At 34.5% G+C, this 26,988-nt stretch overlaps 1 protein-coding gene across 5 annotated transcripts in view; it reads left to right on the forward strand.

Moving 5' to 3' along the window:
* LOC115215701 overlaps positions 1–26,988 on the forward strand; it is a 123,459-nt gene that overhangs the window by 44,296 nt on the left and 52,175 nt on the right. For 2 of the 5 annotated variants that reach the window (XM_036505783.1, XM_036505782.1), the window contains exons 12-21: positions 2,304–2,375; positions 3,003–3,074; positions 4,139–4,210; positions 4,837–4,908; positions 5,962–6,033; positions 6,630–6,701; positions 7,809–7,880; positions 9,930–10,001; positions 25,326–25,397; positions 26,474–26,640. In XM_036505783.1, the coding sequence (XP_036361676.1) occupies positions 2,304–2,375; positions 3,003–3,074; positions 4,139–4,210; positions 4,837–4,908; positions 5,962–6,033; positions 6,630–6,701; positions 7,809–7,880; positions 9,930–10,001; positions 25,326–25,397; positions 26,474–26,640 (815 nt within the window). The remainder of the gene's footprint in view (positions 1–2,303; positions 2,376–3,002; positions 3,075–4,138; positions 4,211–4,836; positions 4,909–5,961; positions 6,034–6,629; positions 6,702–7,808; positions 7,881–9,929; positions 10,002–25,325; positions 25,398–26,473; positions 26,641–26,988) is intronic. The other 3 variants (XM_029784986.1, XM_036505784.1, XM_036505785.1) reach the window with 3 other exon arrangements.

Genomic DNA, 26,988 nt, shown 5'->3' on the forward strand with positions numbered 1-26,988 from the left:
TAGTATAAGAGGGTGAGGTGGGTGAGGAGGAAGTGAGAGAGAGAACATGTGTGTGTGTATGTGTGTGTGTGTGTGTGTGTGCGTTTGTATCTGAGGCTAAAGAGAAAAAGGGGAGGGGAGAGGGAAGAAGAAGTATTTCTTTTGGCCTGCTGGACCCCCTAGGGTTTTCTAAGAATTTTAGCTCTCTGTCCATTCTGGTGTCACTGAGTGTGTGTTGGTGGGTAGGCTGGCCGGTCAAATGTCATTTGGGGTCATACTTTCTATGATCGTTTTGTGGAGGTGTGTGTGTGTGTGTGTGTGTGTCTGTATATGTTACCTGTTATATACATTATATTGTTTTTGTAATTTACTTGATCTTTACTTGCCAATTGTCATTCTAATTTTAACCTTCCTATGATATGCAATTTTCAAGATGGTGTAATTTGATTGTTCATTTTGATTCGATAGAAGGTGGGTTTTTCTCTAATATTTCATGTGTAAGCATGTATATATATATATAGTGACATTGAAGGACGCATCTTTTTTACAATCTATATAGTAGAACATTTAGTATATGTCTGTATGTGATATATATATATATATATATATATATCTGTGTATGTATATATGTATATTGCCTGTTATATACATTATATTATTATCTTTATAATTTACTTCCATCTTTACCTTTTAATTGTCACTTTAATTTTAACTTTCCTATATATACAATTTTCAAGATGGTGTAATTTGGTTTGTTCATTTTGAACCGATAAAAGGGTTTTTTCAAATATTTTATGTATAAGTCTGTGTGTATATATGTATTGGTATAAATATCAACACACAAAAATATTTTTTTCTTCTTCTCCATTTCCTCCCTTATTTTTATTTATTTTTTTAGTTTTTGGTTTTATATTTATTTTTATTTTCCCTTTTCTCTTTTTGTCTCTCTCCCCTTCTCCAAACACACAGAGACACACACACACGCACACAAACACACACGGACACACAGACACACACACACACCTCCACAAAACGATCATAGAAAGTATGACCCCAAATGACATTTGTCCGGCCAGCCTACCCACCAACACACACTCAGTGACACCAGAATGGACAGAGAAAACCCAGGCCAAAGGAAATACTTCTTCTTCCCTCTCCCCTCCCCTTTTTCTCTTTAGCCTCAGATACAAACGCACACACACACACACACACATACACACACACACATACACACACATACACATACACACATGTTCTCTCTCTCACTTCCTCCTCACCCACCTCACCCTCTTATACTATCTTGTTCCTCCTCACTACTACGAAACTCTATAAAATGACCAAATTCCCCACAAAGGAATTGACTTGATTTGAAAACCCCACTGGAATGGGAGAAAGCGCTAATAATCCGAATGATATGATCTGAATGATATGATATATATATGTAAAAAATGTAATATATAAAAAAATATCTATAAATATGAACCATCCAATCTTCTGATTACCTCATTTCTTCTAATATATAATACCTGTACATCATCTCCAAACCTTCCAATATATATATATATATATATATATATATTATATATATATATATATATATAAATGCGTGTATATGTGTGTATGATGAGAAAGATCCATTTGTGGTGATGGGTGTATATGTACATATATTCTTCTACTTATCCATGTCTCTCATTTATCCTTAGCTTATCTCAGGTCTTCAGGCTCCTCTCAGCTATTCTAATTCTATACAACCTCACCTTTCCTACAACAATCTCAGTAACTCTTGTTCATACTTTAATGTCCTCTAAAGGTCTGTCTTTTCATTTTATGGTTTGTCTTTTCATTTTTCAGAAACCTTGCTTATAATGAAATATCGAATATTGAAGAAAGTAGCTTCAAAAACCTCGGCAGTTTGGAGGAGCTGTAAATTGAATCAAACTTGTGTGTGTGTGGTGTGTGTGTGTGTGTGTGTGTGTGTGTGTGTGTATGTGTGTGGTGTGTTTTGTGTGTGTGTGCGTGTGTGTGTGTGTGCGTGTGTGTGTGCGTTTTGGTGTGTGTTTGTGCGTGCGTGTGTGTGTGTGTGCGTGTGTATGTGCGTGTGCGTGTGTGTGTGTATGCGTGTGTGTGTGTGTGTGTGTGTGTGTGTGTGTGTGTGTGTGTGTGCATGTATGCGTAGTATATATGTACAGTAAATTCCCTCACATTCAGTACCAACGGGTCCTCAAGGTTGTGGAATAACTCAAGTTTCCAAGTATCTGATTATCATTTATCAAAACCCGGTGCATTTCAATTGCATCTGCTACATATACCCTTACATTTTTCAGAGACCTGAGCAAAAACAGAATTAAGAAAATCGGAGATGATTCTTGGCAACACCTTCAGAATTTAAAGAAATTGTGAGTTGGGTATATTTTGCCTCTCATTCTATATTTATTAGATTTTATATGTTTGTACGCACATTCACCACACATATAATATACATATATTTTTATATGACCTTATTCAGTTTTATTTCAAAATTTCTCGTCGTCAGTAGAGAAAGAGCTGATATCTGACCTAGATTCAAGGCTCATGTGTATGTTTATATGCATGTATATATATTTGTGTATATATATAATATATTATATATATATATATATATATATATATATATAATATATGTATATATATATGTATATATATATATATATATATATATATATATGTATGTATGTATGTATGTATGTATGTATGTATGTATGTATGTATGTATGTATGTATGTATGTATGTATGTATGTATGTATGTATAGGCGTGTATATGTGTGTATCGTTTTATGATGGATGTAGGTGTACATATTATATTCTTCTACTTACACATGTCATTCATTATTCTTAGCTTATCTCAGGTCTTCAGACTCTTCTCAATTACTCCTTATCTATACTGCCCACCATTCCTACCAAAATCTCAATAACTCTTCTTCACACTTTAATGTCCTCTAATGATCTGTCTTTTCATTTTATTGTTTGTCTTTTCATTTTTCAGAATCCTTTCTAGGAATCAAATATCGAATATTGAAGAAAGTAGCTTCAAAAACCTCGTCAATTTGGAGGAACTGTAAGTTGAATTAGACTTGTATATATAAACGCATGGTATATATGTACAGTACACTCCCTCATATTCAACACCAATAGGTTCTGAGGTCTACTGAAAAACGTAATTTTCCAGATATCTGATCATCACTTATCAAGTAGTCCAAAGCACGATAAAAACTGATTAGAATTCTATATATCCAGTGGGCGCATTCGCCTTTGTATGTAATTTTGACATACAAAATGGAGTGTCCCTTCTCAAATACAGCATTTTATTTTACTGCATTTACTGTATATACCCGTATTTTATAAGATTAATAAAACCTGTTCTTTATGCAAATTATGCTTATATTTTCCGCTACTCTCCCTCCTTTCTACTGTGTTCGAGATATTATTGATAGTACTGATGGATATATAGAGTTTTAATGTGTTTTGTAAGGTGATTTGGAACCATCTAATAAACGATGGTCAGATATCTGGAAAATTCAGTTATTGAGCAATCCTCAGGTCCCATTGGTATTTTCATATATATATATATATATATATATATGTGTGTGTGTGTGTGTGTCTGTGTGGTGTGTGTGTGTGTGTGTGTGTGTGTGTGAAAATGTGTTGTTGAAAATGCAACTAAATTTCAAAAACTCGTAAATGTTTAAAATATATTCATTTACATAAATACCAAACTAGTTTCAGCAATATTTTTTGTTTATTAATGGTAAAAGTTTAAAATCAGAAAAAAGCATCTTTAAAAGTTTCAATGTTGACAAACTAAAACGTTTCACTGTTGACAAATTAAAATGTTTCAATGTTGATAAATTATCATGTTCAAAACAGAAGGTGTAAGTTTTTCGAAGAACTTAGTCTATGTTCTTAGATGTGGTGGTGACTACATTGGTCAAACCAGCTTAACTTTGAGGGATAGACTTACGGTCCACAAGCAACAACCCGGGATCCCACCACTAGGAAAATTCCCGTAAGCATGCAGCTAGACATACACCCTAGATACCAAATCTCCATCTCTATCATGCAATGCACTAAAAACCGGTGCATTTCAATTGCATCTGCTACATATACCCTTACATTTTTCAGAGACCTGAGCAAAAACAGAATTAAGAAAATCGGAGATGATTCTTGGCAACACCTTCAGAATTTAAGAGAATTGTGAGTTGGGTAATTTTGCCTCTCATTCTATATTTATTAGATTTTATATGTTTGTACGCACATTCACACACACATATATATATACATATATTTTTATATGACCTTATTCAGTTTTATTTCAAAATTTCTCGTCAGTAGAGAAAGAGCTGATATCTGACCTAGATTCAAGGCTCATGTGTATGTTTATATGCATGTATATATATTGTGTGTATATATATATATATATATATATATATATATATATATATATATATATATATATATATATAGTATATATATATGTATATATATATATATATATATATATATATGTATGTATGTATGTATGTATGTATGTATGTAGTATGTATGTATGTATGTATGTATGTATGTATGTATGTATGTATGTATAGGCGTGTATATGTGTGTATCGTTGTATTGATGGATGTAGGTGTACATATTATATTCTTCTACTTACACATGTCATTCATTATTCTTAGCTTATCTCAGGTCTTCAGACTCTTCTCAATTACTCCTTATCTATACTGCCCACCATTCCTACCAAAATCTCAATAACTCTTCTTCACACTTTAATGTCCTCTAATGATCTGTCTTTTCATTTTATTGTTTGTCTTTTCATTTTTCAGAATCCTTTCTAGGAATCAAATATCGAATATTGAAGAAAGTAGCTTCAAAAACCTCGTCAATTTGGAGGAACTGTAAGTTGAATTAGACTTGTATATATAAACGCATGGTATATATGTACAGTACACTCCCTCATATTCAACACCAATAGGTTCTGAGGTCTACTGAAAAACGTAATTTTCCAGATATCTGATCATCACTTATCAAGTGGTCCAAAGCACGATAAAAACTGATTAGAATTCTATATATCCAGTGGGCGCATTCGCCTTTGTATGTAATTTTGACATACAAAATGGAGTGTCCCTTCTCAAATACAGCATTTTATTTTACTGCATTTACTGTATATACCCGTATTTTATAAGATTAATAAAACCTGTTCTTTATGCAAATTATGCTTATATTTTCCGCTACTTCCCTCCTTTCTACTGTGTTCGAGATATTATTGATAGTACTGATGGATATATAGAGTTTTAATGTGTTTTGTAAGGTGATTTGGACCATCTAATAAACGATGGTCAGATATCTGGAAAATTCAGTTATTGAGCAATCCTCAGGTCCCATTGGTATTTTCATATATATATATATATATATATATGTGTGTGTGTGTGTCTGTGTGTGTGTGTGTGTGTGTGTGTGTGTGTGTGTGAAAATGTGTTGTTGAAAATGCAACTAAATTTCAAAAACTCGTAAATGTTTAAAATATATTCATTTACATAAATACCAAACTAGTTTCAGCAATATTTTTTGTTTTTAATGGTAAAAGTTTAAAATCAGAAAAAAGCATCTTTAAAAGTTTCAATGTTGACAAACTAAAACGTTTCACTGTTGACAAATTAAAATGTTTCAATGTTGATAAATTATCATGTTCAAAACAGAAGGTGTAAGTTTTTCGAAGAACTTAGTCTATGTTCTTAGATGTGGTGGTGACTACATTGGTCAAACCAGCTTAACTTTGAGGGATAGACTTACGGTCCACAAGCAACAACCCGGGATCCCACCACTAGGAAAATTCCCGTAAGCATGCAGCTAGACATACACCCTAGATACCAAATCTTCCATCTCTATCAATGCACTAAAAACCGGTGCATTTCAATTGCATCTGCTACATATACCCTTACATTTTTCAGAGACCTGAGCGAAAACAGAATTAAGAAAATCGGAGATGATTCTTGGCAACACCTTCAGAATTTAACGAAATTGTGAGTTGGGTATATTTTGCCTCTCATTCTATATTTATTAGATTTTATATGTTTGTACGCACATTCACACACACATATATATATACATATATTTTTATATGACCTTATTCAGTTTTATTTCAAAATTTCTCGTCAGTAGAGAAAGAGCTGATATCTGACCTAGATTCAAGGCTCATGTGTATGTTTATATGCATGTATATCTATTTGTGTATATATATATATATATATATATATATATATTATATAATATATTATGTATATATATATATGTATATATAATATATATATATATGTATGTATGTATGTATGTATGTATTGATGTATGTAGTATGTATGTATGTATGTATGTATGTATGTATAGGCGTGTATATGTGTGTATCGTTGTATTGATGGATGTAGGTGTACATATTATATTCTTCTACTTACAACATGTCATTCATTATTCTTAGGCTTATCTCAGGTCTTCAGACTCTTCTCAATTACCCTTATCTATACTGCCCACCATTCCTACCAAAATCTCAATAACTCTTCTTCACACTTTAATGTCCTCTAATGATCTGTCTTTCTTTTTTATTGTTTGTCTTTTCATTTTTCAGAATCCTTTCTAGGAATCAAATATCGAATATTGAAGAAAGTAGCTTCAAAAACCTCGTCAATTTGGAGGAACTGTAAGTTGAATTAGACTTGTATTATAAAACGCATGGTATATATGTACAGTACACTCCCTCATATTCAACACCAATAGGTTCTGAGGTCTACTGAAAAACGTAATTTTCCAGATATCTGATCATCACTTATCAAGTGGTCCAAAGCACGATAAAAACTGATTAGAATTCTATATATCCAGTGGGCGCATTCGCCTTTGTATGTAATTTTGACATACAAAATGGAGTGTCCCTTCTCAAATACAGCATTTTATTTTACTGCATTTACTGTATTACCCGTATTTTATAAGATTAATAAAACCTGTTCTTTATGCAAATATGCTTATATTTTCCGCTACTTCCCTCCTTTCTACTGTGTTCGAGATATTATTGATAGTACTGATGGATATATAGAGTTTTAATGTGTTTTGTAGGTGATTTGGACCATCTAATAAACGATGGTCAGATATCTGGAAAATTCAGTTATTGAGCAATCCTCAGGTCCCATTGGTATTTTCATATATATATATATTATATATAATATATATATATATATATATAATATATATGTGTGTGTGTGTGTGTGTGTTGTGTGTGTGTGTGTGTGTGTGTGTCTGTGTGTGTCTGTGTGTGTGTGTGTGTGTGTGTGAAAATGTGTTGTTGAAAATGCAACTAAATTTCAAAAACTCGTAAATGTTTAAAATATATTCATTTACATAAATACCAAACTAGTTTCAGCAATATTTTTTTGTTATTAATGGTAAAAGTTTAAAATCAGAAAAAAGCATCTTAAAAAGTTTCAATGTTGAACAACTAAAACGTTTCACTGTTGACAAATTAAAATGTTTCAATGTTGATAAATTACCATGTTCAAAACAGAAGGTGTAAGTTTTTCGAAGAACGTAGTCTATGTTCTTAGATGTGGTGGTGACTACATTGGTCAAACCAGCTTAACTTTGAGGGATAGACTTACGGTCCACAAGCAACAACCCGGGATCCCACCACTAGGAAAATTCCCGTAAGCATGCAGCTAGACATACACCCTAGATACCAAATCTTCCATCTTTATCAATGCACTAAAAACCGGTGCATTTCAATTGCATCTGCTACATATACCCTTACATTTTTCAGAGACCTGAGCGAAAACAGAATTAAGAAAATCGGAGATGATTCTTGGCAACACCTTCAGAATTTAAAGAAATTGTGAGTTGGGTATATTTTGCCTCTCATTCTATATTTATGAGATTTTATATGTTTCTACGCCCATGCACACATAGATATACATATATTTTTATATGTCATTATTCAGTTTAATTTCAAAATTTCTCGTCAGTAGAGAAAGAGCTGATATCTGACCTAGCTCCAAGGCTCGTATGTATGAATGTGCGGGTAGGGGTGAGGATGTAGGATGAGGGGAAGATGTGGGGTGGGGTGGGGTGAGGGTGTAGGGTGAGGATGTGCGAGTAGGGGTGAGTATGTGGGGTGGGGGATGTTCGGGTATGTGGGAGTGATATTAGGAAAGTGTCTGTGGACCAGGAGGTCACATATGTTGTGGGCTCGTTTGAAGGAGGGAAGGGGCAGGTTGGGGAAGATGTGCGAAGTGGAAGGGTCGGAGTGGAGTCGCCGGAAGGCTCGGAGAATGGTTCGTTGGAGGGGCAGGGTGGAGTGATAGTAGGTGAGGAGAAACGGGAGACGGGCAACGGCGGGACGCGTGCGTGAAGAGAGAGAGCAGAGGCACGATCCACGGAAGTGCTCTGGCAAGGACGGTGTGAATAGTGGTCAGAGGAGATCCAAGCAGGATGAACTGTTGAGGAGTTGAGACTGAGTCTCAAAGTCATGGTTGTCACTGCAGAGCCTGCGCAGAGGAATTGGGAGTAGAGGATGGAGAGCTTGGTGCGTGTAGGGTGGGTGCAGGATAATTTGAGTTATGAGTGTGAGTCGGTGTGTTTGTTGTGGGTGGAGGTAGTGAGAGCAGAGTTGTGTATGTTGACCGAAATGGCGAGAAAGGCGACGGAAGTGTTGGAAATGATGCAGGAGAATTCCAGGGAGGGATGGAAGGATTGGACAAAACAGAGGAAAGATTCTAGAAAGATTCTATATATATATATATATATATATATTAGAAAATACAAGCCACTTCTTAACGGGTCTAAGACAAACAATTAATATACCTCAACTTTAGAATAAAAGAAATATATACACACACAAATATTACACTCCATAGAATCCATTACTAATCAGCCCCATCACAGCTATACTTACACCCATTCATATTCTCCCTTCTCTGTTTTTTCTTCTTCTTCTTCCTCTTCTTCTTCATCATCATCATTATCATCATCATCGTCGTCATCATCATCACCACCATCATCACCACCATCTTCTCCTTCTCCTTCTTCTTTTTCTTCTTCATCATCATCATCATCATCAACATCGTCATCTTCTTCTTCTACTTCTCCACCTTCCACCCCTTAACCTTGTCGCTAATGTCTTTCAGTATAACGCCTATGCAAATTCCATAAACAATTCCTGAATTGAACTGCGACTACTGTCAGCCACTGACCATTCAAAATACGACCATTAAGGCATTCCCAGATTTCCCCACCCCCTCTCCACATCAGCCTCATTATTCTTCACCTATCCTACCAAGAACTCAAAACGACCTCGAACACACAAGTGCAAACAAGGGAGTCAGAGAAAGGCAGAATGCTACTTATATCTGAACACTACTACAGAAATATTCTTTTAAAAAAACTTTTCTTCTAATTTTTCTAAATTTAATTATTTAATCGTTACAGTTGAAAAGGTCTCAAAATGACCGAAACCGGTACTGAAAGATTCACTATAAAATCATCTTAGCATTTTCTATTTTTGACTTGTTTTTTCATATATATATATGTATATATATGTATACATATGTGTGTGTGTGTATGTATTATATATGTATATATATATATATATGTGTGTGTGTATGTATGTATTATGTATGTATATATATATATGTGTGTGTGTGCGTACGTGTCTGATGAGGAAGATGTCTTTGTATTGATGGGTGTATGTGTACATATTATATTCTTCTACTTACATATGTCATTAATTTATTCGTAGCTTATCTCAGGTCTTCAGACTCTTCTCAATCATTCCTTATCTATACTGCCCACCATTCCTACCAAAATCTCAATAACTCTTCTTCACACTTTAATGTCCTCTAATGATCTGTCTTTTCATTTTATTGTTTGTCTTTTCACTTTTCAGAACCCTTTCTATGAATCAAATATCGAATATTGGAGAAAGTAGCTTCAAAAACCTCGTCAATTTGGAGGAACTGTAAGTTGAATTAGACTTGTATATATGCAAGATTGTATATATGTTCAGTAAATTACCTTATATTCAACACCATTGGGACCTAAGAGTTGCTGAATAACTGAATTTTCCAGATATCTGATCATCACTTATTAGATGGTCCAAAGCACCTTACAAAGCTCATTAAATCTTTATATATCCATCAGTATTATCAGTAATATTTTGAACACACTAGAAAGTAGGGAAATGGGAGAAAATATAAGTATAATTTGCGTAAAGAACAAGTCTTATTAATCTTATAAAATACAGGTAAATACAGTAAAATAAAATACTGTATTTCGAGAAGCAACGCTCTGTTTTAAATACAGTAGGAAGTTTCCTTCTTTGCATGATTAATTCATTAATACAAGTTAGCGCTATTTTTCTTGCCTAAAGAAAACACATTTTCCTTTGTTTCCTTCTGCGTATCAGTTTCCTGAAAAACGACGCATAATGGGCGCATTCTCGTTTGTATGTCATCGTGAGATTATAAACAGGCATTTGGAAGCGGGCGCATGCAGTTACCGTCTCATAGCACTGGGGAACGTTTTTGAGAAAAATGTTAGTTGTCTAGCTTTTAACAATTCATCCTACCTAAATCTGATGGTGTTGGGTTCAGAAATGCTCTCGGGTTCAGAAATTCTCTCAGAAATTTCTATCGCGTCAATTTTTTTGATATACTGTAATTCATGTTGTCAATTTTGCCATTAAATGCAATATTTAAATGAGAAACTAACACAACCCAAACAGTACTTTTAAAGTTTTTAACAAATATATTACACAAAATGTTTAATTACGCATCTTAGAATATATATATCTGTCACACTGGAGTTTCAACTACTCAAGGAATGAACTTACTCTTTGCTGCTCCTTGTGAATAAACTGCATCATGACAGTCTCTTTAACCTGTAGTAGACAGCATCATATTTCTCCTGCCTTGATACCTCGTCTGTATGTTCTCGATGTCTTTGTTGAATCTTTTTCCTAGCTCGTCATTTATTGCCTTATGACTTTCAAGGATGTAGTCCAGGTGACTATGCAGGAAATGCACATTTACACTCATGTTGCAGCCCATCGCTCGAAAACTGGTTAACAGGGTTTGCTCAAGATCTTCATAATTTGATGGTTTCCTGTTTCCCAGGACATTAGATACAACTGCAGTAAGAGAATCCCTTATTTTTTATTCAATGCCAGACATGGTCTCCAAAAAATAACTAGTCCTGCAATAGCCACCAAATATGTGGCCCGTCAAATATACCATCCTCAATTTTCTTACAGGACAAAACTGGAAACTTTCTGCTTAAGCATTTGAAGCAGTCACTCTCTGAGTGTTTTAACACATGTTTTGCACACTACCTAGTTACACAGTTTCATGCTAAAGTAACTAAGGAAGTAAGGTAAGCTTTCATCACAAAATCTGTGATTTTGTTTCGTTGCCTAATCCAGAAATAAGAAGAAGGCACCGGGACTGTTTTTACATTTTTTCTCTCTCACAACTGGTCATATTTCTGAAATACAAAGCATATTGAAGCCAGTTGTAATCTGAGAAAGGCATTTTCATAATAGTCTCAATAAGTCAACAGTTATAAAGTAAGCAAATGCAGATTTGTGATGGCAAAGTTCTGTAAAGAGCATGCATACTATGAAGTTCTTTTTGCAGTCCTTTGACCATGCTTGTTGAAAAGTGATCTGGACCCATGTGACCTCATAATTAAAAGATTATGGCACATTCAAAATACCAATTTTCATAAGAAACAGTTAAAAGCTTAGCAAAACATGTTCTAGTGTGCAATGATAGTCACGCTAAATTAAACAGAACGTGAACATATCTTCAGACAGATTCCACAAAGATGAGACATGTATTATGTCAAGGACCACAAAAATATATTGTTTCTTAACATCTAATTGTATAAATGTCATTTCTATCATCATCATGACATTTGAAACTGCTCAGATTCAAAATAGTGAAAGTTGCTCAAGTTTGATGCATTTGGAAGAAGACACCAAGGAGGACTTATATAACAGCAGAGTAGAAGAGGATGCCAGGCCAAAAGGCCTTGAAAGATAGACTAACCCTTGCACAGTACGCCAATGCGTGCGGTGACTGAAAGATTAAGTCTACTTGTTTATCGTTCGGAAAACCCCAGAGCCTTTAACTCACATAATATTCTGAAAGAAAAACTGCAGGTTATGTGGAGGGCAAATCCAAGGGCGTGGGTCACCAGGCAGTTCTTTGTGGTGTAGGTGAAGTTTGTCTTTGGTCCTGAAGTTACAAAATGTCTCCAGGAATATACCCAATCTCTTCAAGCCCTTCTCATCCTGGACAATGCACCAACTCACCCACCTAACTTCAAAGATGACATCTTCGAAAGGTTCAAGTATATAGTTCTCTACATTTCACTCAACTCCATTCCCTTCCCTGCCGCCCACGGACCATCAGAAGATTTCTAATTTCAATAAGCTCTTCACCAAGTACCTGCTCCGCTGCTGATTTCAGGTGACGGAGAGCCCAAGCCTCACTCTTCGAGAGTTCTTGAAGGACCACTATAACATCGGGATATGCCTCAGAATTATTGTTTTGGTCTGGCAGGGTGTTACAGAGAGGATCTTGACTTCTACGTGAAGGAAGTAGTAGCCTGAGGTTGAGTCTGAAACGGACTTTGAAAGGCTCGCACCCGAAGCGACAGTGGTGGAGAAGGTTGTATTTCTCAGCAAGTCCATGGGCCTGGTTGTGAATGAAGGTGGCATCTATGGGTTCATCGAGGAGCACTCCAAGGAACAGACAACGGAAGAGTTAAAGGGGCGACAGACGCAGCAGCACACGGAGGTTTTGCAAGAAATAGGTGACGCAGAGGAGACAGAGGAGGTTATCTCTACCAGTGCGATAAAGGGAATGTTGGGAATGTAGGACTTTATTCAAAAGAAACACCCAGAAAAAGTTGCAACTGGGCGTGCGACGGCGCTATTTAATGACACTTGCGAAGCTCATTTCAGAAGTATTCTGAGAGTGAGGATGCAACAGACCTTATTGGACAGGGTTTTATCGAAAACTTCTGCAGATGAAAGTGAGGAAAGCGTGGCGAAAGGGCGAAAATCATGCTCAAGTTGCGGTGGTTTAGGGGTGAGGTGGGGGCGGGTTTTTTTTTTTACGGATCAATGGCATTTCAGTTCATTTCAATGGGGAAATTTGATTTGATATACGAGTAATTTCAGTTACCAGCTCCTTCACGGAACGAATTAAATTCGTAAGTCAAGGTACCACTATATATATATATATATATATATATATAATATATATATATATATATTATATATATATATATATATATATATATTATATATATATAAGGAAAGAAAGAAGATGAATAAATACAGAATATTTGTTTTACGAGACTAAAGAATATATTTAAATCGTCATGGCAAAATTATTATACAATATTATATAAGATAAGATTTTTTTTCTCCTGTAATTAGGCGACCGATTTCGCTGAAACTTTTCAAATTTTGAGTGTTAGATGCAATACAAAATGAGAAATGTTCTTTGTTAGGTGGGGGATAATTGTTAACCAAGGTATTTTTCAGTAGAAGGGAGATGAATCAGTAATTATCAACATGAGTTTATATTTAGTTCTGGCTAATATTTTTCGATAAATGAGGCTTCTTAATTTAGTCGCACTTGTGTTGAGGTCTAGACAGCACATTGATATAATGGTAAGATTAGGATTTGTGGTTGCAGTTGTTCTGCGTCTTTCATTCGCCACCCACACACACCACACACAAACCACACACACACACACACACACACACAACACACAATAATATATATATATATATATATATATATATATATATAATATATATATATACGCGAGAAAGAAGCAACAAGAATGGATAGGTTTTTAGTACGATCGTTTCATACAAGGACAGGTTTTATTAAAAGTTGCAAAGATTACAGCATATAAACGAGTCCCGTACTCATCAGCTAAAATACATGTAAGTTCTCTAGACATCCTAGTGTTTGAGGCTATACTCATGAAGTAATGTAGATAATTAAACAGATTTCTAAAGTTCATTAAAGTTCTTTAAAGATGATGCATAGTCTTATCACAGAATTTTAAAATTTTTAAAAAAGTTTTGATAGCATCACAGAGAGAAGGGACCTAATCCATATGAATTTCCATAGATATGATGAGGGATTAATACTCACAGAAGACAAATTTATCCATTGTTATTAGCATTACAGAGAGGGTGAACTAATCCTTTGTATATATGCACAGATTCCAATGGTGTAGATGTAAATTTCCAGAGAAATGGAGATGAATTTCATATTCAGATTAAAGAGAGAAAATAATGGAGGAGGGAGCAAAAAAGGGGGGGGAAAGGGGGACTAAAAGAGAAGAGAAAAGGAAACAGAGAATAAGAAGAAGAAAAAGAAGAAAGAGAAAAGAGAAAGAAATAGGGAAAGAAGGGAAAAAAAAGAAAAAGAAAAAAGAAAAAAGAGGGTTCTAGTTATACAGAAGAGCTAGTAGACTGTAAGTCTGTTTTTAATCAACAGGCATCTAGGAACTGGAGGGGAATATTATTATTCTTTGACCAGTAAACCGTTAATTTATTGCTGTTGAAATCAGCTATGAGTTTAAAGAGAATCTAAAGAGATAACACAGTCAGGGGTTAAGGGGTCAGATGCTAAAATCACCAGAAAATACATTAGGAAAATCTAAGTATAATCTTATCAAAAAGTCATTAAAAATTTACTTATTTAATTTATTCATTTTATTGTCTTAAGAGTTGTCGTTATTATTCATACATTGACCGACTACAGGTCAAATCTTATAAGATCATTTACAAGGTGTTAGGGGATTGTCTATCCTAATGAAGATAATCATATTATCACCGAGGGAATAGCCTTATTTATTTAATTATGAAATAGAATTATGGGGCTACAGTAACTAATTATAATTTATTAGAGTTATGCTATTTAAATTAGATTAAGTTAGGAATTAAAATTAAATATTACAATTAAGATTTAAAATTAAGAATTTAAAAATTGTGAGTTTGAAATTAAATAAAGCCTCAATTAAGTAGCGAATGAGTACTATTCATTTCTCTGTTCTCAAAAAACTGATGTAGATATAAGGAAAAAGATAAAGATAACTGTAATGTGAGAACTCTTAGTTATCTACTTAAAGCAGTGCTATACTAGTAGAAATCAAGTTATATCTATCTATCTAGTTATGAATATTCCAATCATTTAAAATATTTTAAAGTCTTCAATTTAGCGTGGACACAAACTTGACCTAGTTCGATATGGTTATTCAATAAGTTTCTATGTTTACTATGCTTTAGAATTTCGTACGTCTCCATGGAGCATAGTTGACAACCAACCCTACTATTTTTATACGGAATTGCTCTCCTAACTATTTCCCAATTAAGGAAAATAAGGAGAAAATAAGGAGAATGAAAATATCAGTGATATCTATAACAATAATATACAGTTGGATAAAAAGACTAACAATAATAATAACATTACGAATAATATAAGAAATCTTGGTAGGACTTTACGCCTAAATGATGAAATGGAAGGATCAATAAATAATAACAATACTTTAGATATCAGTACCAACTATAGAAATGATAATCAAAAAAATAATAGGAACCTTAAACATCTACCCAGGAATAATCCAAGGCCTGAAGTTGTTCCTCCTGTGTGTAAGTGTAGAATAAAATCAAAATGCCCGGCACCTGGTCTATGTAAGGAAAATAATGTAATCTATAAATGTACCATATCCACGGAGAATAACAAATATTTTTACATTGGCTGTACAATTAATTTTTTAGCCAGAGTTAGAAATCACATCTCGACTTTTAAATTACGTCATAAAGCTGGTACCACCACACTTTCAAACAAAATCTGGGAACTCAAAAATAATAACAAAAATTATACCCTTAATTGGGAAATAGTTAGGAGAGCAATTCCGTATAAAAATAGTAGGGTTGGTTGTCAACTATGCTCCATGGAGACGTACGAAATTCTAAAGCATAGTAAACATAGAAACTTATTGAATAACCATATCGAACTAGGTCAAGTTTGTGTCCACGCTAAATTGAAGACTTTAAAATATTTTAAATGATTGGAATATTCATAACTAGATAGATAGATATAACTTGATTTCTACTAGTATAGCACTGCTTTAAGTAGATAACTAAGAGTTCTCACATTACAGTTATCTTTATCTTTTTCCTTATATCTACATCAGTTTTTTGAGAACAGAGAAATGAATAGTACTCATTCGCTACTTAATTGAGGCTTTATTTAATTTCAAACTCACAATTTTTAAATTCTTAATTTTAAATCTTAATTGTAATATTTAATTTTAATTCCTAACTTAATCTAATTTAAATAGCATAACTCTAATAAATTATAATTAGTTACTGTAGCCCCATAATTCTATTTCATAATTAAATAAATAAGGCTATTCCCTCGGTGATAATATGATTATCTTCATTAGGATAGACAATCCCCTAACACCTTGTAAATGATCTTATAAGATTTGACCTGTAGTCGGTCAATGTATGAATAATAACGACAACTCCTTAAGACAATAAAATGAATAAATTAATAAGTAAATTTTTAATGACTTTTTGATAAGATTATACTTAGATTTTCCTAATGTATTTTCTGGTGATTTTAGCATCTGACCCCTTAACCCCTGACTGTGTTATCTCTTTAGATTCTCTTTAAACTCATAGCTGATTTCAACAGCAATAAATTAACGGTTTACTGGTCAAAGAATAATAATATTCCCCTCCAGTTCCTAGATGCCTGTTGATTAAAAACAGACTTACAGTCTACTAGCTCTTCTGTATAACTAGAACCCTCTTTTTTCTTTTTCTTTTTCTTTTTTTTCCCTTCTTTCCCTATTTCTTTCTTTTTCTCTCTTCTTTTTTTCTTCTTATTCTCTGTTTCCTTTTCTCTTCTCTTTTAGTCCCCCCCTTTCCCCCCCTTTTTTGCTCCCTCCTCCATTATTTTCTCTCTTTTCTTCTATTCCTTCTCTATTCTTGGCCGATCTAGTAAGCCCTTCAACCTTTAAGAGTTAAATAGCTGCAGCCTCTTGTGAATAGCAGTAATGTGATTAATATGGCAAACACCTAATCATATGACAAGGATTGGTACCTACCTCATTGTGTTCAACCATTGTAAAATTTATCGCCTGTGAATATGAAATTCATCTCCATTTCTCTGGAAATTTACATCTACACCATTGGAATCTGTGCATATATACAAAGGATTAGTTCACCCTCTCTGTAATGCTAATAACAATGGATAAATTTGTCTTCTGTGAGTATATAATCCCTCATCATATCTATGGAAATTCATATGGATTAGGTCACCTTCTCTGTGATGCTATCAAAACTTTTTTAAAATTTTTAAAATTCTGTGATAAGACTATGCATCATCTTTAAAGAACTTTAATGAACTTTAGAAATCTGTTTAATTATCTACATTACTTCATGAGTATAGCCTCAAACACTAGGATGTCTAGAGAACTTACATGTATTTTAGCTGATGAGTACGGGACTCGTTTATATGCTGTAATCTTTGCAACTTTTAATAAAACCTGTCCTTGTATGAAACGATCGTACTAAAAACCTATCCATTCTTGTTGCTTCTTTCTCGCTTATAATCACCCCACATTACTGTATTGTTAAATCAGTATAGTTTTTTTTTGGTGCATCTAAGTTAGGTACCATATTCAAGTAAATTTTTTTAAATTAACTTGAATCTTTATTGCTCTTTGTATATATATATATATATATATCGACAAGACTTCGGTCGGGTCGAGGCAGTGGGACTGAACCCGAAACCATGTGTTTGGGAAGCAAGCTTCTTACCTCACAGCCAACTATTATAATAATATTCACTATATAATAATAGATTATTCCTTTATTTGGTAATGTGGTTTACCATCATCATAAGCGAAACCTGTGCTTTCTGGCCTTAAAATTGGTGTGAAAAATGAAAATGGCAATCTCTGATAGTGACCGACGGTGATCACCTGGAAAAAAACACTAAATGTTTTTGTACGCATGCATAGATGTTATTATTTAGTTTTATTCGTAGATTTGTAGTCAATTGAGAAAGAGCTTGTTTGTAACTTAGGTCCAAATGTTCCTCAATGAAATTTCAACAACACAAGAGTAAAGATTATTTGCCAACATAACATAGCAGTCCTGGTTTGGAGCGAATGTTGCTGTAGTTCAGCCCCAGGAGACATCGTCTTCAGCTGGCTATACGACGTTCTTATATTTTCGAACAAGGGCATTTAGCACCCGCACTCAGCTCAAAACAATATCTGCGTATCGTTATTTCTTGGTTATTTCCCTTCATATAAGGTCATATAAACCCTTCATGAAGGTTATTTCCCTTCATATAAGCCCCAGGAGTCGTCCTAAACCAGAACTACCATGTTATGTTGGCAAATAATCTTCACTCTAGAGTACTGTTGCTGAATATCTCTCATTGAGAGATTTACAAAATGTAATTTAATTTTCAACGCAATAGTTGTGCATATATTTGTTTATAGGTGCAAGTATTAAGGGTGAATTCATGTGCAAATCTATAAATCAATATATATCAAAGAATTTTATTTCGGACAATATTTAAGGCTCACTGTATATGTGCGTTTAAGTGGATTTCCAGGTTTTTTCCTTACGTGGATCGAAAATGCTGCAGTTCCAAAATATTGTCTTTGTTAATAGCGGAAACGGAAACATTCCATAAATGAATACGGTTCTCTTAATGACTCTGTTGTATTATATTTTATCAAGCAATGAACGAGAGAGTTTTGATAATGCTTTTCAAGTACATGCGTTAGCGAGTTATTCGAGTGACATCCTGAGTTCTTACGAGCTTTGACATATAAAAGCACACTTTCTCCTCTATGTAGGCATGATGAAATCACTACGTTTAATATAAGAGATTTTTATTGAGGGGTGCAGCTATAGATAAGTGTATGTGTGTTATGTGTATACGTGTGTGTGTGCGTGTGTGCGTGAGTGAGCGTGTGTGTGTGTGTGTGCAGATATATATATATTTACATATGATGTATGTATATATACACACATACATATATATACACATTCATAAAAAAACACACATATTCATATTAATGCATACGTACCCACAAATTTCTTTCATCACATATACTTGAGTGAACGTCTAAAACCAGTGCATTTCAGCTGAATTTCTTACATATGCTCCTACATATTATTTAAATGATAAACGTTTGGAAAGTTTTACAGTCCCAGTGATGGATTGTATCTGTAGTCTTCCAATCAACTTTTTTCCGTTATAGGTTTGAGAAGTCTAATTTCTAAAGATTGGTATTTAGGCAGTGTGTTACATATCCAAGTGCCCCAATAATTACAGTTATAAACTTGAACTTGTAGTCTGCATAAAGTAACTGTTGATTCCTCAATAGTTCAGCGCAAGTATTCACTTTTTTGCTGATCTTCAGTTTTATTTTAACACACGTGGGAAACTGATTTCCACAACATAATACAGTTTTTCTTCTCAATCCCAAATCACTATGTCAGGTCTATTATATATACATTTTATTGAGGTTTTTACTGGTATATTCCATCAGTATTTTTCATTATGAGTGGCTATGACTTCTACCATACTGTGGGTTCTTGTATGTATGTATGTATGTATGTATGTATGTATGTATGTATGTATGTATGTATGTATGTATGTATGTATGTATGTATGTATGTATGTATGTATGTATGTATGTATGTATGTATGTATGTATGTATGTATGTATGTATGTATGTATGTATGTATGTATGTATGTATGTATGTATGTATGTATGTATGTATGTATGTATGTATGTATGTATGTATGTATGTATGTATGTATGTATGTATGGATGGATGGATGGATGGATGGATGGATGGATGGATGGATGGATGGATGGATGGATGGATGGATGGATGGATGGATGGATGGATGGATGGATGGAAGGAAGGAAGGAAGGAAGGAAGGAAGGAAGGAAGGAAGGAAGGAAGGAAGCACTCCGTCGGTTACGACGACGAGGGTTCCGGTTGATCCGAATCAACGGAACAGCCTGCTCGTGAAATTAACGTGTAAGTGGTTGAGCACTCCACAGACACGTGCACCCTTAACGTAGTTCTCGGGGATATTCAGCGTGACACAGAGAGTGACAAGGCCGGCCCCTTGAAATACAGGTACAACAGAAACAGGAAGTAAGAGTGAGAGAAAGTTGTGGTGAAAGAGTACAGCAGGGATCACCACCATCCCCTGCCGGAGCCTCGTGGAGCTTTAGGTGTTTTCGCTCAATAAACACTCACAACGCCCGGTCTGGGAATCGAAACCGCGATCCTATGACCGCGAGTCCGCTGCCCTAACCACTGGGCCATTGCGCCTCCACGTATGAATATATGTATAAGGTATAAGCAAAGCAAAAATATGTGAGGCGAAGGAATTTTTATAGCATCTGTAGTGATTACAGATGTTTCATTAAATATTTAGATTTCTTTGCCTCTCACACCTGGTAAGTTGCATATTACATACTCCAGAATGGAAACACTATATATATATATATATATATATAGTGTGTCTGAGATTACCAGTGCACCGTCCTGTTAAATTGCGTTGTAGTTTGTGTTACCCGATAACCAGTTCCTCAGCTGTAGTGCTTACCGTGACTTGCTGTTTGGTTCTTTGAATCAAATTTCTAAAATTATATACGTATGTGTGTGCGTGTGTGTGTCTGTGTGTGTGTGTGTATGTGTGAGTGCGTGTGTGTGTCTGCATATCCATGTAAGTATATATATATATATATATATATATATATATATATAGAGAGAGAGAGAGAGAGAGAGAGAGAGAGAGATAGATAGATAGATAGATAGGCATAAATACATACATACATACATACATACATACATACATACATACATACATACATACATACATACATACATACATACATACATACATACGTACATAGAGAGAGAAAGAGAGTATGCGTGTGCCTATCTAGATTATCTAAGATCACGTTATGTAATTATCAAGTTAGATTCCATATGTTCTATTAGAATCCAAAACAGTTGCCTGACTGGAAAATTATTGATATTAGACAGATAATTCCATGCTGCAAATCTTTTGGCTATAATGGTCATGGAATATAAATTCAAGTATAAGACAATAAATTATAGTGTTAAATTATTTACTAAAATCTTAATACGTGTTTCATTTACAATTAAATCAGGCTAATCTCATGCATATATTGTATAATTATAATGGAAACACATGTAAATTTGTTATGAATATATAAACACTATTCTCCTCTGAATTGCACTTTATATTTGTGTGTATCTATGGGTACGGGAGTGTGTCTGTTTCTTTGTCTGTCTCTCTGTCTCCCTGTATGTATGTATGTATGATGTATGTATGTGTGTGTGTATGTATGTATGTATGTATGTACGTATGTATGTATGTTCGTATGTATGTATGTACGTATGCATGTATGCATGTATGTATGTATGCATGTATGTATGTATGTATGTATGTATGTATGTATGTATGCATGCATGCATGTATGAATATATGGATGGATGGAAGCACTCCGTCGGTTACGACGACGAGGGTTCCGGTTGATCCGAATCAACGGAACAGCCTGCTCGTGAAATTAACGTGTAAGTGGTTGAGCACTCCACAGACACGTGCACCCTTAACGTAGTTCTCGGGGATATTCAGCGTGACACAGAGAGTGATAAGGCCGGCCCCTTGAAATACAGGTACAACAGAAACAGGAAGTAAGAGTGAGAGAAAGTTGTGGTGAAAGAGTACAGCAGGGATCACCACCATCCCCTGCCGGAGCCTCGTGGAGCTTTAGGTGTTTTCGCTCAATAAACACTCACAACGCCCGGTCTGGGAATCGAAACCGCGATCCTATGACCGCGAGTCCGCTGCCCTAACCACTGGGCCATTGCGCCTCCACGTATGAATATATGTATAAGGTATAAGCAAAACAAAAATATGTGAGGCGAAGGAATTTTTATAGCATCTGTAGTGATTACAGATGTTTCATTAAATATTTAGATTTCTTTGCCTCTCACACCTGGTAAGTTGCATATTACATACTCCAGAATGGAAACACTATATATATATATATATATATAGTGTGTCTGAGATTACCAGTGCACCGTCCTGTTAAATTGCGTTGTAGTTTGTGTTACCCGATAACCAGTTCCTCAGCTGTAGTGCTTACCGTGACTTGCTGTTTGGTTCTTTGAATCAAATTTCTAAAATTATATACGTATGTGTGTGTGTGTATGTGTATGTGTGAGTGCGTGTGTGTGTCTGTGTGTGTGTATGTATGTATGTATGCATCCATGTATGTATGTATGAATGTATGTATATATGAATGTATGTATATATGAATGTATGTATGTATGTGTGTGTGTATGTGTATGTGTGAGTGCGTGTGTGTGTCTGCATATCCATGTATGTATATATATATATATAGAAAGAGAGAGAGAGAGATAGATAGATAGATAGGCATAAATACATACATACATACATACATACATACATACATACATACATACATACATACATACATACATACATACATACATACGTACATAGAGAGAGAAAGAGAGTATGCGTGTGCCTATCTAGATTATCTAAGATCACGTTATGTAATTATCAAGTTAGATTCCATATGTTCTATTAGAATCCAAAACAGTTGCCTGACTGGAAAATTATTGATATTAGACAGATAATTCCATGCTGCAATCTTTTGGCTATAATGGTCATGGATATAAATTCAAGTATAAGACAATAAATTATAGTGTTAAATTATTTACTAAAATCTTAATACGTGTTTCATTTACAATTAAATCAGGCTAATCTCATGCATATATTGTATAATTATAATGGAAATACATGTAAATTTGTTATGAATATATAAACACTATTCTCCTCTGAATTGCACTTTATATTTGTGTGTATCTATGGGTACGGGAGTGTGTCTGTTTCTTTGTCTGTCTCTCTGTCTCCCTGTATGTATGTATGTATGATGTATGTATGTGTGTGTGTATGTATGTATGTATGTATGTATGTACGTATGTATGTATGTTCGTATGTATGTATGTATGTATGCATGTATGTATGCATGTATGTATGTATGTTCGTATGTATGTATGCATGTATGCATGTATGTATGTATGTATGTATGTATGTATGTATGTATGTGTGTATGAATGTATGTATGTATGTATGCATCCATGTATGTATGTATGTATGTATGAATGTATGTATGTATGTATGAATGTATGTATATATGAATGTATGTATGTATGTATGTATGTATGTATGTTCGTATGTATGTATGTATGTATGTATGTATGTATGTATGTATGTATGTTCGTATGTATGTATGTATGTATGTTCGTATGTATGTATGTATGTATGTATGTTCGTATGTATGTATGTATGTATGTATGTATGCATGTATGTATGTATGTATGTATGTATGTATGTATGTATGTATGTAGTATGTATGTATGTATGAGTCATTATTCGTTTTTGTTTCAAGGTTTCTTGCCAATAGAGAAAGAACCGGTTTCTAACCCAGATCCAAGGCTCCTTCATTGCAATTTTAACAACATCAACATGGTATTTCTGTTTGTATGTATATATATATGTATATGTATGTGTTGATTTTTTATTAGCCACAAGGGACTATACATAGATATTTTTTTTTTAGTATATATTTCTTTATTGCCCAGAAGGGGCTAAATATAGAGGGGACAAACAAGGACAGACAAGAGGAATTAAGTCGATTACAGCGACCCCAGTGCTTACCTGGTACTTAATTTATGGACCCCGAAAGTTTGAAAGGCAAAGTCGACCTCGGCGGAATTTGAACTCAGAACGTAACGCCAGACGAAATACGGCTACGCATTTCGCCCGGCGTGCTAACGTTTCTGCCAGCTCGCCGACTTAATATTCACAGACAACCGACACTCTCATACCGCGCGCGCTTGCACACACACACACGCACACATACACACACACACACACACACACACACACACACACACACACACACACACACACACACACACACACGCTCACTCATTCACCCACGCACACACGCACACACACACGTATACACATAACACACATACACTTATCTATAGCTGCACCCCTCAATAAAAATCTCTTATATTAAACGTAGTGATTTCATCATGCCTACATAGAGGAGAAAGTGTGCTTTTATATGTCAAAGCTCGTAAGAACTCAGGATGTCACTCGAATAACTCGCTAACGCATGTACTTGAAAAGCATTATCAAAACTCTCTCGTTCATTGCTTGATAAAATATAATACAACAGAGTCATTAAGAGAACCGTATTCATTTATGGAATGTTTCCGTTTCCGCTATTAACAAAGACAATATTTTGGAACTGCAGCATTTTCGATCCACGTAAGGAAAAAACCTGGAAATCCACTTAAACGCACATTTTCAGTGAGCCTTAAATATTGTCCAAAACAAAATTCTTAATAGCATAGTTGAGACTATTAAGGCATCATAGCAAATGGTATTTTTTTAAATGTTCACTTCTTAACATACATGTTGTTTTTTTCAATTTCTATGCAAAGAGTATCATATTTTAAATTTTATTTTTAAAATCTGTATATAAGGAAGAATAAGTCCACAAATTATTTTGGATGAGTTATGATTTATTATGAAATTACTGATAGAAATGATAGTTACTGATAGAAAATGATAGAAAACTGGGATAACATCATGAGTAAAATATTTCGCGTTAGAAATAAGTGACAGATATCTCAGAGTACAATGAACGATGTCTAGTAAATATATATTTACTAGAAATTTCTGAATGAAAATATACGGGATAATATGTTAAGAGGTTAAAGATATAATTTGTATTATACACAGAAACATTAAATCAGAAACATTTCAGAGATAACAGTTTTTTTACATAGACGTTTTTTTTTTTTAATATCTTTTTCATGTTCCATATTGGGTTGTAGAGGCACCACGTAAGGTCTCTGTCTTAACATATCTCAAGCAAACTACATTGATGAAACCCATTCCTTTTCTAAATAGACCGACGAGAACCTAAAGAGAAATGAAACACAATACTAGGGGCAGAGCAATTTATTTTATTTGTGTTGGCGAAACAGAAATACAGACATTTGTGAAAGTCTATTTCTTTCATTTTTTTTTTTTTTTTTCCTTTCAGAAATTTGAAGAACAACGAAATCAAAGAATATCAAGATGGCGCATTTTCATTTCTTTCAAGCATAACTAAAATGTATGTTCAAGACTGCTCTTCTTTTGTTTATTACAAAATGAAAACATTTTATTTGTAAAAATAAAATTCATAAATTGAGGTAAAACTATTACAGTTATTTGTTTAATATGGAGGAGGCATCCGTTAGTCTCGCGAAACCACGTGTCTACGCCTGGTAAATCTTGCTTCGGTCTTGTTAGTAGAGCCTCATCTATTGTGATCATATAGAGACCCCTTGAGTGACAGTGTCGACTGTAATGACTGCATTTGTAGGTACTGTCCACTAGCCTCATCCTGGTGCTGTTTTCCCGATTCTGCAGAAAAGTTCAACCTCTTCTCTCGTCTTTAAAAACCCTTGTCTAGTAGGAATGATCATCAGTAATGTTCCCCAACTTTTCAACTTTCACATAAAGCGACTTCATGACTCTATTGCAAGCATTGTTGAAACAGAGACGGAGTCGTCCTTGTGTTGTATTACCGGATGATAGTTCATAATACAACTTGTCTTTCGTGAACTTCTCGTCTTTCATGCAGTGTATATGGCTGGCCCAGCCAGTGGAAGCGTAATTATTGCAGTAGGATGAGAAGGCCGAGGTTTCCAACACCTCATTACCGAAGAATGACTAGGAGTTACTTCGTCTACGCTTGGAAGTGTGACTGGTAATGGGTGCACGGAAAACAGTAGTTTCAGAGATTTTTGTGTTGTTGTTAACCCGCTACCCGATATTCTACATCTCTCTCTCTCTCTCTCTCTCTTCTCTCTCTCTCTCTCTCTTTCTCTCTGTTTACCCTTCTTGGTAGTCAGGAAGCAAGACCATTTGTTTAGGGATTATAGCGGATCACCAAAATAGGTGATGGACTACTTTGATACCCTTTTTCTCAAAATTCAGTTTCTACTAGATTCAACTTAACTTTAAGCTCCCCTCAGACAATGCACAGCAAAAAGGCTAAAAATTACGATAATTTCAGTTCCCATGAGGACCCAATTCACTTCACCGAAAATACAAATACATTCCAGAAAACCACAAGCGTCAACACTTTTAAGCATCTAAACAAAGTTTTCAATCGATCTTATACAAATTTTATTGGAATTACAGTGACTTGAGCGGCAATAAAGACATGGTCTGTGGATGTCATTTACCAGAACTTATCGAGCATATAAGTGAAACTGACAACAGGAGTGTGACTGTCTTGGGCGACTGTATAGGGGCTGGCACCACCCCAATCAAGTTTACCCATACACAGAAACCTTCTCACTGTATTAGTAAGTGAAATCTTCCTTAAATCTGTTGCAATCGTTTCTTCTCTTTATACGATCTACAGAAATTCACAATGAAAATTCCATATATTTAATATAATTTCCTCTGTTATATATTATCTCTGTGCCAGTTGGCACAGCATACTTATCAATCACATATGCGAGTGTTTATACTTTACTCCTTGCATTTTACGTCAAGATTTTAGAAATCGTATTTATACTTAGTGTAGTTCTTATCTGTATCTCTCTAACATATATAGATATATTTCGTTTTCAACCTTTATTTTTTCTGATGTTCGCTTGCTTACGCACTTTTTGAATTAGACAATTACTAGTTACTTAACAAATTTGACT

This window comes from Octopus sinensis, linkage group LG9 (genome assembly GCF_006345805.1).
Source record: "Octopus sinensis linkage group LG9, ASM634580v1, whole genome shotgun sequence".
NCBI lineage: Eukaryota > Metazoa > Mollusca > Cephalopoda > Octopoda > Octopodidae > Octopus > Octopus sinensis.